This window comes from Barbus barbus (genome assembly GCF_936440315.1).
Source record: "Barbus barbus genome assembly, chromosome: 34".
In the NCBI taxonomy this organism is placed as follows: Eukaryota; Metazoa; Chordata; class Actinopteri; order Cypriniformes; family Cyprinidae; genus Barbus; species Barbus barbus.
The window spans coordinates 5,614,857-5,630,494 of NC_136762.1; the positions used below are offsets into that span (position 1 = coordinate 5,614,857).

At 38.4% G+C, this 15,638-nt stretch overlaps 1 protein-coding gene across 1 annotated transcript in view; it reads right to left on the minus strand.

Annotated features, from left to right (window-relative positions):
- Positions 1-749: 749 nt before the first annotated feature.
- The window catches only part of LOC306854582 (stromal interaction molecule 1-like), a 48,150-nt gene continuing 33,261 nt past the window's right edge, over positions 750-15,638 (minus strand). The window contains exons 8-13 of the mRNA XM_079392719.1: positions 9,505-9,682; positions 7,929-8,096; positions 7,573-7,673; positions 6,598-6,827; positions 4,500-4,563; positions 750-3,268 (exon numbers count right to left, since the gene is read on the minus strand). Of these exons, the coding sequence (XP_079248845.1) occupies positions 2,752-3,268; positions 4,500-4,563; positions 6,598-6,827; positions 7,573-7,673; positions 7,929-8,096; positions 9,505-9,682 (1,258 nt within the window). The 3' untranslated portion in view covers positions 750-2,751. The remainder of the gene's footprint in view (positions 3,269-4,499; positions 4,564-6,597; positions 6,828-7,572; positions 7,674-7,928; positions 8,097-9,504; positions 9,683-15,638) is intronic.

Consider the following 15,638-nt stretch of genomic DNA (forward strand, 5'->3'; position numbering starts at 1 on the left):
GAACTAGCTTCGTTTCAAGTTATTTTTTTAATTAAATTAGTCACACCCAAGTTGAATTGGAATAACAGGAAGTGGCATTCTGGGTAATGAAGTGTTTCCACCCTTGGCCAAGTATTCATACAAGCACATAATGTAGATTTTTTACATATGGGACATTGCAAATAGATCTATCTATTTGTCTGAGATAGACTGATAGACAGACAGATAACCAAAAATATAGAACAGTAGATATAATCATAGATAGAACAATATCTCGACATAATAGCTATAACAAAATATATGGATCAATATATCAACAAAGATAGCTACAGAACGCTACCTAGATAGATATAGATAAACCGAAAGATAGAACAGTAGATAGAATGAGATAGAACAATATATCGACATAATAGCTGTAACAATATAGAACAAAACATAGATCAATATATCGTCAGAAAGATTGCTAGAGAACGCTAGCTACCTAGATATAAATAGATAAAGATAGAAAGTAGATTAAATTGTTCTATCGTTCGGTCATTTTTCGACAGAATGATATCTTGAACGATAGATCAATTTATCAAAAGAACGACAGAACAATATCTTGAACGATAGATCAATTTATCAAAAGAACGATAGAACAATATATCGACAGAACGATATCTAGCGATGATCGATAGAACGACAGATAGATAGAACGACAGACCCACATATTTTTGGGGCCACTGTATAGATCACTGGAAAAAAAACAATACAGAATAATGGAAATGTCACTCGTTTTAAAACCTTTATTGCTTTCATGCAGGAGTGCCATAAAATTTGAAGACTACAGTTTTGAACATTACAGAAGATGCAAAATTATAATTTTAACTTTGTTTCTCCACCTCTTTCTGTACAGTATAGGCATAAATAGCTCAAACAGAGAAGTGAACAGGAATATCTAAAGGGGAACAGATTCTAAAACAGCTCCCATCTCTCCCCTGTCCTTGTTTGAGAACTGGTGTTGAGAACATGCATCAACAAGGTGAAGTGCAGTTTACTGGACCGGACTGATGCGCGCACATTGACATACTCACTGACAAAAGAGCTTCTTCGTGCAAAAGAGGCACAGATGAAACAAATACATCTGCACAGTTGTATATCTGTTAAAGACTGATTGGTTGATATACATTTGGATGTGGTCTTGTACCATCTTTCACAAAAGAAATGACAGATGTTTTCGTGCAGCACTGCTTTGGTTTGCCTCCAGGTTCGTGGATACGTTGGACCTTCAAAGCCTGTGGGTAAAAACTAATCAAATGCATAGTGACATCCCTCACCAAGCCTTTTGATTCTTAACCCCCTCTCTTTTCAGAAAGTGTGCTTGTAATTTTCAGTGCTCGGGGATAAAGACATTTATCTTAGCGAACATCATGTAAACCACAAGAAGAACAGAGACTGGTCTGTACTTCCTCAGAAAATGCACAGTGGTAAATTCAGTCTGCCCGAACATCTGACCATTTAAAGGCAAGTCACTCCATTATAACAGCAATTGTGTGTGGTCTAGCTTTAAAATGATAGAAAAGAGCACCTTAAATCAAGGATTCGACTTCTTGTGGGCCAAAAAACCTATTTCAGCAGGAACAAGATGTATCCAAGCTCTCTTTCAAACATGTCAGAAGTAAATGTATACACCCACTCTTCCACCACAATTTGGAAAATCTGCACCTTTATAGCAAACCTATTTAAGATTAGCTCTCAGACCAGTGATCTAACAAAACCGAAATATAACTTTTGGGAAGTGTATACATTTTCTGGATGGTGGCTTTAGTTTGGCACTTTGAATACAAGATAGCAAGATCTGCTGAAGCTGTAATTACTCTGTAATTTGAACAAAGTGAAGAGTGCATTCACTGTACATTTTCTTTTTTGTTTGAAAAAAAAGCCATGTTTTCTTGGGAACTTGGATTTTGGATGATGTCATTACAAAACAGTCAACAGGGGCATGGTTAAAAGTAAATGCTCAAAAAACATCAATGTGCATATTCATACACCACCTTGTATTTTCAAAATTATTTGGAATGATCAACAATGATCAAATATTCTAATCGCGTAATTCAACACTAGAAATCCCTGAAGTCTTGGAGATACGTTCAGTGTCATCGTTTGTGTAAACGTTTTAGTGCGTATTCCAGCATACTCTAAATGTTCTTTACAAAACCGACACATCAACATTCAGAAATAGTGCAACATATTTGAGGGGAGTTCACACTGATAGTTCAGCCCTTTTACAGTTTCTCTGACCATCGACAAACACTTATCGAAGACGTCCAGCTGACAATTCATTTTAACTTGAAAGACAAAGGAGTGTGCCGATAGAAACGAAAGAACCAGGCTATTTGCATTTTAAGCAAAGGGGAGCAAGAACCAAGCAAACATCTAGGAGCATTCTAAGTTCAATCAAACAAAGGCGAAGACATGCAAACTGATACGGATTATACAAGGAAACAAAAGTCCATCAGAGGGAAGATTCCTTTGAAAGTCTGCCACGGTCTCCTGCTGAATAAATGATGCGTTACATTCCCCCAAAAAATGGTCCATCCCATTCCCACCCACCCCCAAAACCATGCTTGTTCCTAAGTGTTCCTCTGAAAAAGCAAACATTTCTATAAAGACCTTGGAAAGGTGTTTGGTTGTGCCGTAACTTCGGACCAGAAGGGGAAAAAACTAATCAAAACATTTATATCAACAATACGACAAAAAGAAAAGGAAAAACAAAAAGGTTGTCCAGTTGTCTTATTTCTTCTGTTTTTTGAAGATCTTGAAGGTATGTTTCTTGCGACTGGCAGCAGAGTCAGTGTCTTCACCTGTGGAGCCACTGTCCTCCTCTAGGGGGCTCTTTTTTGAGGAGATCTGGGGTATGCGGTTTCCAGCTTTCCCCCCAGTCAGTCCAGTGGGGGACGGCGTATCGGGTTCAGTGGAGTTTGGGCTTAAGGAGCGTGAGGATTCCGACATGGACATCACCGCCTGGGAGATGAGGATCTCACTCATACTGGCGGATTTCTCTATGCCATACACCTTCTTCATTAATATGGGACTATCAGAACCTCCATCGGGAGATGCGCCTCCATCGTGAACTCTGTTGCCTCCGTTGTGTGCATGCGAGTGGGCTCCCTCTTCAGAGCGTGAATGGGGGCCATGCAGGAGTGAAGTGGGCTTCACAGGGAAGCCTTTGGACCTGTAGGATAGGCGTAGCTGCTCGCCAGTCTGGGATATACACAAGGAGGAATCGGAATCGGAGCGATTCAAGTCCCTGTGAATGAAAATGGTGAAATTAGCATCAAGAAATGAGTGAGATATCAGACTACTCCTAAATAACCAAGACAACTTCTTGGTTATATGTAAGGTAACATTGCATTTACTGCTACCAGAATTCACCAGTGAGTTGTTAAACCCCTAAGCAGGCAACATTTCCAACCTCAAAAGTTGTCTAAACTGACAACATGCCAAGGCTCAACTACCCAGTGCTAGAAAAGTGCAAGCTAACAGAGCAGGGGTGTCCAAGTTTGCTCCTGCTTTCAGGCAGATGTACTGTTGCATTTTGGAGCTAAACTCTACAGGAAGGTGGTCCTCCAGGAATGTGACTGGACAGCTGTAACAGAGACACACAACAATAAGGGTGTCCAGTCCTGCTCCTGGAAGGCCACTGTCTTGCAGAGTTTAGTACCAATCTCCAATAAGCACATGTGAACAAGCTAATCAAGGTCTTCAGCACTATTAGAAACTTCCAGACAGGTCTGTTGGGGTACGTTCGAGCTAATTAAGACTCTTCAAGTCCCAAATTTAATTCAAGTTGAAACTAAAGTCTCCAGGACTGCAGTTGAAGAGCCCTGAGCTAGACTTTGCCGGATGTTGGCCACCCCTGCACAACATGGTCATTTCAGGCATGCAGGTGTGAAAACTGGTTAAAAGTTAAGGGACAAACGATGCAAGAACAGATTAAGCAACAAGATAGAACGTCACAGGAAGTTACACAGCCAAGTTGCAAGCTGCAGTGTCATTAACTGTAGAGAGTATAGCCAATTATAGCAACAAACCCCACAAGTAGTGGTTCACCAGAAAGTGTGAAATGTGTAGTAAAAGAGTCCTGTTAAATGTTTTGGACGAAGTCCCAGGATCATGCCAGGTGAGAAGCACAAAACAAGCACAACAGAATGAAGTGATACCCATAGCTGCCGTAACGGCGGGGGCGCTCTGGGCTGGCATCATAGGGGAGGTCTGGGATGGTGTCCATGGGCTGGAAATGCGAAGAGTGATAGTGGGATGCATGAGTAGTAGTAGCGACGGAAGAGTGGGAAGTGTGGGATGAGGCAGCGGAGTAGATAGCAGGATGAGACACTGCTGAGGAAAGAGGAGGCAGTCCCAGTGCGTCGAACTGCCCAAAAGATTGGTTGCGCGCCTGGCGTTGTGCCGTCCTATGCCTGGATGAGTACAAGCTACCCTCCCCTTCCTGCCCACCAAGTGCGAGACAACTCTCTACCAACCTCTGCGAACCCATGGCCAGCTGTGGGTCAATGTGCCGTTGCCGGAGTGACATCATACTGGGAGCTGTAGGGGCACAAAACAATAAGGTCACTCAGAGAAACAGCTCAGAGCATGCAGACACTAAAATAACACTGGGTGACGAGTAGCAAGCTGGAGAAGAAGAAACAAGAAACTGTGAGACTTAGGTGGGTTCTAAGAAGGAAAAATGTATAGACAATAGGGAAGTTGTGGACAAGTTTGGACCCTAACCAACCAATTCATGCATTTTTTTTATTTTTATAGTGCATTTCTTGTTTCTATCCATCAGGAATTGATTAGATCTTGAACAAAACAAAAGGGATTGGTCCTATACTTTGATGAAACATTACTAAGGCTATCTTTATACTTATACGTCATACTTAGCTTACCAATTAATTGTTTATGATAAGACAAGGAATCTGAGTTAGGGAAGTAAGAGAGTCTATTTTTGATTTCATATCAATTTCAAGTTAATTAACATAGTATCATGTAAGGATTGACTTACAACTTAAGAAGTTTTATTAGTGATACGTGATTAATTAGAAAACAAAACAGGCTAAGAGAGATCATGCATTTCAGAGTAAACCATTTCACAGCTGTGGATAAGAACAAGACTGAGAGGTGTACACTGGGAGAGTTTCTTTCTGTCCAGATATGGACAGCATATCGCTTTTAAAGAGAGTGGTTCAGGAGGAAGTGAGAGGAGTGGTTGGGGTGAAGGGCATGGTAGTTTAGCCCACCAGAGTACTTCCAAAATGATTGGCAATCCGAATTCAAAAGACCAGAGATCACTTGCACGGCGGCCCATTTGCCACGCTGCATCTGGAGGGGGTAAGGGGCAGGGTAGGGGTGCAACTGTTAATAACTGTACTACTAACACAGTGATACAAGAACAGACTTCTACATGGATTTATGCTTTACTCAATTAAATAAAAAAACTTCAAGGATTTGAGTTCTTATCTGAAAATAACTATGAATACTTCCTATTTGTTAGAACAGCACTTAGGCCGCGTGTCCACCAAAGCTTTTTTTTTTCCGAGGCTAGCGTTTTTTTTTTTTATGGGAGCGCAGCCCTGCATTTTTCTTTAAACGGCAGGAGCATGCTGAGCGTCTTTTTCGCAGTGCTCATCACTGTCACTTTTTAGTCAGCTAAAAAAAACAGTGGAGGATGGGCACGACAAATTCCACACCGATCAACTGCCACATCGTACTTGTGCTTTTGTTGTCATCTGTCGCTGTTATACAACAACGGAACAAAATTATTTAAAACCAGGTCCACAGCAAGTAATTTATATTGTTAACTTTTTTTTTTTTTCATAAAACTATCCGCAAAATAAGATACTAGTTGCATTTCAACAGATATTCCATATCATAGCAACCAAAGTGTCTCAACTGAAAAAATGCTGCGCCGCAGAAGTGTTCTCAAGGACTCACAGCTGGACGTTTTCAGCCGAGCACCTTGCAGTAAAAACCATTTTGGTGGACACAGGGCCTTAAGATATATTGTGGAAGAAAGATCAGCAATACAAATTTCAAACTTAATCAATTTTGCCTAATGAACACCAATTTTATTTGACATTTTGTGCCTGGAAAAACAACTATTTTCTCAGAGCTTGTTTGATAACATTATTTCACACATTCAGATGGAGAATTACAATCCACAACAACTTCAGACTAGTACTGGACCACTTAACTTGCATATGGGCCCGTTTCTTCTGGCCTACTCTGTAACCCTCTATCGACTTGAACATCATAAACTAAAGAAAAATAAATGTGTACAAAGAATGCATATTTGCCATTTCAAAAACATATGACAGCAATGCGTAGCGAAGATCTTGAAGTACTCCCCTCTGTGTAAAACAGACCTGTAGATGGAGGGAAAACACTCCAGCAGAAAGCATAGATAAGAAATGTGCAAACACGCTCAGTGCATATAACCATTTCTGACAGAACATGCGCACAGACAACATAAATAGCTCAAAAACTAAGGATTCTTGGATTTGGACAAAACACCACGAGGTCTTTGCTGGCCTTTGGCTGACTTGGGCTTATCCCTATCGCTGTCCGGCAAGTCCTTACATTGAAGTGTTCCTGGTGACACTATGTCCTCGTCCATGTCATCCATGTCGTCGGACATGAAGTGCTGGTGTGTGCCGCGGCCACCCATGAAGCTGGGGTCCAGGTTGAGGGCAGAGGCCAGTGAGGGCAGGCCTGGGTTATTGACCAGCGTGAAGCCTGTTAAGAACTCAATCTGCTGCCAGCGATGAAGTCTCTCTCTCAGAGCTGCTGTTACCTCACCCAGAGCTTGCCTGGAGACAAAGAGATTAAAGCCGATAGGTGTTAAGGGTTATTTTTTCCAATTATTTATTCAAAGATGCAAAGAGGTAAGGTGGAAAAAGGTGAGAACATTGTGCACATCAGGGGCATGCTCCACACGGAATTTCTTTTAAAGATACTTGCTTTATATGCTCATTTATATATATACACTAAGGCATTTTTATTACCTTATGTGTCCAAAACTGTCATTTTTCACAAAATAAATTATTTTTTTTAACATCTTGTTGCAACATTCTACAAAAATCAAGATTGAATACATTTGGTCAAAATCCCATGTTATAAAAGATGAAGTGCTATGCAGGCCACTTAAGACAATATTGGCTGATTAGATGGCAATGCTGACCTAAAATGCAAAATAGTCGCCCTCTCTCTCTCTCATCACCGTTCCCACATATCAGACCTCAAATACATAAAATATTACCCTTTTAGACATAGTTTTTGAAGTGAAGAGAAAAATACAATACAATACAAAACAACTAGGGGCCAGTTGCATTAACTTAGCCACCATGTTAAGACTGTCTTAAGAACTAGTTTGACAAACTAGCAGTTGCCAGTCTTACTTTACCAATACAAATAAGACCAATCTACATTTTCATAACTGAATTAAGTTATGGAAAGTCTTGAAAAAAAAAAAAAAAAAAAAAAAAAAAAGAAGAAAAGTTTGCATCTATTTTTTAAATTACAACTCAGAAATTGAGGAATGTTTGCGTGACTTACTTGGCTGAGAGTATTTTGTGATCCACATCATCCAGTGAAGAACTGTGCGCCACATGGAACGTCCCAAATAAAGTATTTCTCTTCTTCTTAATTTTTTCAGCCTAAACCATGTGACATTTTTTAAAGAAAATTATTATTATATAATTTATATTACATTTTCTAAATCTATTTTCTGATTAAAATATGCTTAATTGAATCATTTTAAATTCAAACATTTTATGCACGCAACATTTCTAAAAACATTTTAAAGTGTTACCAAATTCTAGGGTTGTACTACGACTACAAAGTTTCACTGTCATCAGTATTCTAGATCTTTTTACCATTGTTCCATCTTAGCTAAATGAATGACTGCTCACCCCGTCTTTGGCCACCTGCAGTTGTTTCTCTGCGTTCTGTTTCTTGATGTTGTAGTACTGCACCTCCACCTCATGAGTGAGCTGCATCCACTTCTGCAGGGCGTCAGGAGGAGACCAGCTGCTGCGAGATTCCAGTTCCTTCTCTGCCCTCTTCAGGGCCATACGCACCTGCAGGTGGCGCCAGAGAAAAATCAGATCAGAGTGCAAACCTCACAAGGCTGCTTTCAGATGGGAGCACTTTTTAATCAGACAATAAGAATTCGCTCTTATTAAATATCTTATCATAAAAAAAAATAAAATAAAATGCGCAACAGGACCTTGCCGTAAAATACTGCCCACATAGCAGCGTTATTTTAGCATCACTGCTATACAATTAAAGTTTTTATTCATAATGAATTTTGTTTGTTATAATTTGTGTTAAAGTTAATCATTTTGTCGTAGGTTTTAGTTTTTTAAATGTCTATAGTTTTTGGTCTTTTTTTTCTGTTTAGAAATATTGTCTTGGCAGCTAACTGAAGTTTTATTATGTTTTATTTCAGTTATTGTTTATTCTATTTAAATTAACATTTTTTAATGGCTTTAGTTTAGTTAGCAATAAACATGCCACACAGAACCCTACAAAACCTGTAAATGCTGCAAATTAACAGCCCAAACGCTTGGATACTGAAATTGAAACAGTATTTAACCTTTCAACTTCTATTTACCCCATAATTTGCATATGTGATTATGACAATTAGCTAATTTACATGACTCATAAATGACTCTTTTGGCAAGCTAATGAGAATAAACGGCATAAATTTCACTGCCTGAAACATTTTTGCTACGACAAGATGCAAATTAATTAGCCACAGATAAGCTTTGCACCCCAACCTAACCTTACTAAGATAAACACAGTTAATCAACTCCTCCATTAGAGCGGTAAATAAACAGAGATCATCCAATAAGGGCCTTGGGAGTGGGCTGAGGGGTCGGAGAGCCAAAAGAACCCTTTCTTACAGAACAGCGCTAATGAGCTTAAAACCCACAGAGATTTGTGCCGCCCTATGACCCAGAATACCCACTTAGCGCCAGGGTTTTAATAGGCCAACATGGGGAACCAATGCAAACAAACAATTCAGATCTATTTATGCCACTTGTGGATTTCATACATCTAGAAACAAACTGAAATCTTATGTCACAGAAGGAACCACTTGCTGTCCTTGACATATCAGAGCTTGTTATAATTCTCTCTTCAGCTTATGCAAAGATTCTTCTCCAGATCTGAAGCGTTAAACAGCCCCTTATGCAACAGCATTGCGGTAATTGCTCAGTAAAGTAGGCCACAGCATGGTGATGCACTGGACACTGCACTGTACTCAAACTTCATCAATACAGGAAATAATTGTCTTGATAACCTTTCAGATCATCTTGCAAGCATTTCCACCCACTTCCTGACCATTATTTTGTAAAGAAAGCCTAACCAATTTGAATACAGATAAGGGCGGTATTGCGGAACCTGCAAATTTGAGGTCTAGACCAGTTAGATCTTAGTTTAACCACACTTGAACATTTTGCATATTTATTAGGTGAATTTTACCTGCTCCAGCTCCTCCTCTGCATATTTCTGTCGGCTCAGCTCGTTCTCAGTTCCCTCTCGGAGCTCCTTCAGTCTCTGCGCTTCTTGTTTGGCAGCGCTGATCTCATCCCTCATCTTCTGCTCCAGGTTTACCTTCTCCACCTCCACTGAACGATGCTCCTCCTGAGCTCTCTGTAGCCTGTGTAAAGAAAACCACACAAAATAAGTCACAGAACACTAGTGTTACATCCTACCAGTACAAAATGTTTTCAAAAGAGATTTATTTTGCTTGACCGCTGTGCAAAAGTAAAGAAAATGTAGCCAGCAGGGTAAAAACAACAACTTTAGGATCAAGCAGAAGTCAAATGGTTGTTTGAATGAAATACAAAAGGTAAAGCATTTATACTAATGCTAGGCGCTCACCTAACAAGGCTTGCTTTAGGGTGCAATGTTACATAACGCAATTAATATTCATGAACCAAGCCACATCTGGCAAAGATTGTGCACTAAACTTTCAAAGGAGAAAAGACGTGAACAACAGAAGTTATTAAAAGTGCATTTTTATACACAAGATGCACTTCCTGCAGATCAAACAGCAAAGCATGTCATGGGTTTGATTCCCAGTGATTGCATGAACTAATAAATGCATTCCTTGAATGTAATGCAAGTCACTTTGGATAAAAGTGCTTGCCAAGTGCATAAATGTAGATGCAGGTACGCAGTAATACACTATTCAGTAGAAAATCCTTTTTTCTTCTATACAAAAAAATTATATTTGAAATTTTTCTTTTGAACTTTTCATTTATTAAATAAAAAACAAAAAAACTATCAGTCCCACAACTCAATGGTTTTCAACAATGATCATTCATGTGCACCAAATCAGCAAATTAGAATGATTTCTGAATGACACTGATGACTGAAGAAATCAGGTTCAGTCTTAAACTAAGCAACTAAGAGCAAATACATAACACAGAATTTCTGAGAAAAACTCATAAGGCAATTGTAAGAATAAATGGCTTATGCTTTCAAATAATTAGACATGCAAAAACAGAATTTGGTAATAAAGCATAAGGTTGGAAAAAAATAAAACATTTCATAGGGCCCTAAACATAATGTTCAACTTTTAATAAATTGATGTTAAATTGGACATACTTGATTAATAAAATTTAATTAAACCATTAAAAAGAAAACAAAAACAGAACGTGCATAAATAAAATTAAAGTAAAATAAAATAAAATACTCAGTTCAGAAAAAAAAATATCTGAAAACAGAATGTGCATAATTCTGTAAAAATACATAACTGATAAAACAAAATGAAATAAAATAAAACATTGTTATTTATAAATCTCAAAAAGGTCAACAATTGGCCAATTAATTGGCTTGGTTTATATACTGGTCTTTTACTAACTGCAAAATACTCATTTTGGTAATGGGTTCTTGGAAAAATTGGTTTGACAAGTATTTGTAATAAAAAAAAAAAAAAAAAACAGGTCATGCCAGGTCATCATAAAAATCCATTATACACAGTCCATTAGCAGGATAAAAGCTGTAAAGATTAAGTCACGATCATAACATAATCTCATGCTGTTTGCCTGGGTTTATTATATATGTGCAGCCATAGTCACATGAAGTTCACACACACAACTGCAGCATGTTCAGTCAGCCAAAAACTGCATTCACATGAAACTCTGAATGCAAAACTAGGGTGCGGCTTTAAAAAGAAAAGATGATGATGTCATAGAGCAGAAAAGAGGAGCGAAAACAACACTGACAACTCTAGGCTTCCCTGAGCTACGACAGGATTAACGACTTTTCCTGGCGACAGAGAGAGGAACCGCAGGGCCCCTGATTTACTCGGTCGCATCTATATAAAACCTCAGATCAATCTTTTCCTTAGAGGAAGCGTCTTTATCTGTCTCCTTGAGGCATTTCCACTGGCAAAATTTTAAGGGACACTGGACTGCCTCAGAAGACACAATATAAATTGCTCCTGGATTATAAGTAGCATATACAGAGAATTACACTTTTAAAATGAATCTTAAATCAGATTGACTTTGTATACATCACCCGTTTGAAGTCATGGTAGGTCTGTTTTGAAAACTTTGTTATTGTTAAAAATCAATTTCTCTATGGAGAAAAAGACTGGGATTTTGGAATGAATATGGTTGCTGTATGGCTCATGCAGTATCACTGATATCCAGAAGATGGCACACCGAAGGCTTCGGAGGCCTGACGGAAAGAGAAACAGGTGGACTGGGGGAGAAGTGGTCATTGAGTGAAGGACTAGTGTAAGGTGATCTGAACCTCCAGCCAAGACCAAAAATCTTCAGCATTCAATCCTGACCCCTGCCATTCACCATCCTCTAAATCAACTAATTGTACCTCAGTGTTACAAGCCAACAACAAATATCTAGCAAGACAAGTCTTCTCATTAACAATCTCAAATTCTTTATGACCATGTAATCAGGAAGCTTTAAACGTTTTCAAATCTTTCAATTACCAACTTCTCCATATTCAAAACAAAACATTTCGTCTGACCGGTCATTTTTGCTTGAGCTCAAACGACGATTGTTTCGATTATTCGCAAATTCAAACAAAACATTCTTTTGTGCTGGTGAGAGTACAGTTATGAAAACAAAAGATGCTACACACAATAGCCTAGACTATGCATGCAATGATTCATTCAATTCTTCTTTTATTCCTCACCCACAAACATGCACCTGCAAGCTTGGATAAACACGGTTCGTTGTGAAGAACATTCTCTCACATCTGATTTTACGAGGGTCAAACAAGCATGTGAGAGTTATGGGAGAGAATGAAGATGGTTTCTAAGAATGAGAGTCATGTGAGCTTGCCTCAAATACACTAGAGAGAGAACTAAAATGAAATTCTCAATACTATTTAAAAAAAATAATGCCAAGTAATAAACTTTCAAAGTAATTTGTCCCAGAGTGCCAGTTACAGTGAAGACAAGCGAAGACAGCTGTATAAGTACTTTTCTATTAAACTCTTTCAAAGCTAAAATGAAAGCCAAAAAAAGAAAATAAATAATTGCATTTATAAAAATAAATAAAAATGTAAATTAAGATTTGTTAAATGTTTTTGAAGTCTCTAATGCCCACCAAGGCAGTAATTATTTGATCAAAAATATAGTAAAAAATAAATAAATTGTGAAACATTACCATTTGAAAGTGTTTTTTTTTTTTTTTTTTTTTTTTTTATATATATGAAATTTTTAAATTTAATTTAATCCAGTGATGCAAAGCTGAAGATAAAGAAAAATATTTTTATTAAACAAGGCTGCATTAAACCGATCAAAAGTGACATTTATCTTTGAAATAAATGCAGTTCTTCTAAACTTTCTATTCATCAAAGAATCCTTTAAAAAAAAAATCATGGTTATTATTAGAACTGTAAATAATTGAAATGTATATTGAAGAATAAGAATTGAAAACTATAATGCTGAAAATAATAATGCTGAAAATCGGCTTTACCATCCCAGGATTTATATTTATATTCTATATTTTAAAATCAAATCAAATAGAAAACAGTTTAAATTGTAATATCCTTGGTGATTTCTTTCAGAAACATTAAAAAAATCTGAAATATTTCAAAGGTTTGACTGTTAGTGTATGCATGTATAATGTATTACATAATATAGTAGTAGTAGTAGAAGAAAATACTATATACTGCTCTCAAATAAAAAAAAAAAATATGAAAATGTGAAAACAGAATGTGTATCATTTTAAACTTGTGAATTCCTTTGACTGGTAATGTAATCACCTAAGCATCCTACCAATACCACCGCAACAACCCAGAATGACCTAGCAACCTCATGGCGGCACACTAAAGCGACTGGAAAGCAATGCCACCCACCCACAACATCCTTCCACAAATATTAAATTTTACCTCACAACATACAATTCCAATCAAACTGAATTGTAAATTGCCATGCAGAAGCGGCAGTTTACATTACGCCTCATTTCTGACTCCGAGTGACTGGACAGGGATCGCGTGTGGTAATTTGGGAGAGATTTGTCTGGTGTGAAATGCATCAACACACCTACACAGGAAACTGCTGCAAAGCCTGACTCAACACGCCTTGATAAGCCTTCACAATACGTCTCAAATGGAGAAAAAAAAAGCCTACATACAAACGACCACTGCAGCTTGTTTAAAGGGCAAACTGACATCGTTTCATCTCGAAATGTTCCTAAAACAAGCCTACATCAAATTAAATGACAGCCCACAAGGACCTGCGTTCATGTATGACATAACTGGCCGAGGCATTCATTTTATTTTTATCCTCGAGTTAAAATCTGAGATGATTCGAAGTATCCGGGGTTAATCACCTCCCTCTGGGGCGACAGAAGCACTGTAGGCCTCTCACCCACCAATCACTGGAGACGTGACCTGGTGACTCGGCCGGTTGTGTCAGAACACAACATGCTGGATGTTCTCCACTGCAACAAACACACTCTGCATAGTTTCCACTGCCCCGTGCCCTTCACACACGCTCTCACACTTCATTCACATGTTAAAGGGATACGGGAACTCTTCCGGACACACACGCTCCTGTGCCTTTCTCTCAAAAGGTGACAGACCTGCGAGTCTGCATGAGGACTTCTACAGGAAGCTAGCGAACGACGATTGGAATTCAGGGATCAGAGCGTTATCCGCATTCTCACATTCCTAAAGATTTTCAGCATATGGTTTGCAAATACTGCCGTCTGACGTATTCAACACTTGCTGGTAAACGTTCTCCGTGAGTCATTGTATGTAACAGGTGCCTTTTCCGGTTTGAAAACATAAATTGTGCACAGTTGTAAAGTCTTTCAGGAAAAGAAAGTGAATAATAAATAATAAAACAGCATAATGCCATAAACTGAATATTTTTATGTATGCTGGAAAAAATTAGGTTAACATGTTTGGTTTAATTTGACATTACAAGTACCACAAAGTACTATTTTATCAAATGTGCAGTTTTCATTTTTCATATCATAAAATAATGAAGTCATCATAGCATTAGGAGAGAACTTCAAGTCTTTTAAATTAAGACAGAATGACAGAAAGATAGCTAGATAGCTAGCGAGGTAGATAGCGAGATAGACAGAGAGATAGATCTTCCTCATTTTCAAGCCATTGCTCTCTCTCTTAAACATATGTTCTCTACTGCAGTTTATTCCCAGGTGGCTCCACATCCTGTTCCCTCAAAAGGGAAGTCCAGGCTCACTAAACACTGTAAAAACAGACCAGTCTGATATCAAAGCTTACAGGAACTCATTTAGATAGTTACGGTAAATCATACGCAAAGCCATTCTCACTTTATGAACTCCTGTCCATAAAAACATAGTATGTGTTATTAGTTTCTTCCACTATAAACAGGAGTACAAGGCTCAACTGGAGGTTCAGGTTATTTCATAACCTAGTCATTTTGAATATCAAAGACAGCCATGCCAGTTTTCAAAAGCAGCTTAAAAGGGTGGTTGATTGCAATTAGGGTTGAGCGATGTCTACAAAATTGGCATCGTACGATGTCTGCAGTGAAACATTGCAATGGACAGAGACATCGGGGGGTGGAGTTAGGGGGTGTGCCCGAAGCGTAAAGCTGTATTCAGAACAGCAAGGAAAAAAAAAAATAACGATTGCCAACGGTTGCCTGTTATAGTACATCAAATTTAACTTACCACATAAAGGAGAGATGACTGAATCATTCACACACTGGACGAGAAGAGCAGCATTGCGCCACATCTTTAAAATTCAAACATTTTCTATGAGCGCAAGCACACTGGTGGCGCCATTCGCCGTCTGTTCGCGGCACCTAGCAACGATTCAAAACAATGTAAAGACGTAGCGCGATGCAGCGGAGCTTCTCATCCAGTGTGCGACCAGCTTGAGGTGATGGTGAATGATTTGCAGATCCCAGGTACAACTGACAAGCATCTGATCTTGTAAAATGTGTGCCAAGTACTGCCGCTCCATAGTATAAACAGAGTATGTGTGATCATGAAACAAAAAAGTGATCGCACAAAAAGCAGTTTCAGTGCCAGGCATAATAGCGGCTCCCTGATGCCCACAATTTAGGCTATATACGGTATAATTACCTAATGATATTAGAGAAATTAGGCTATTGAAATATTTGTCTCCCATCATGA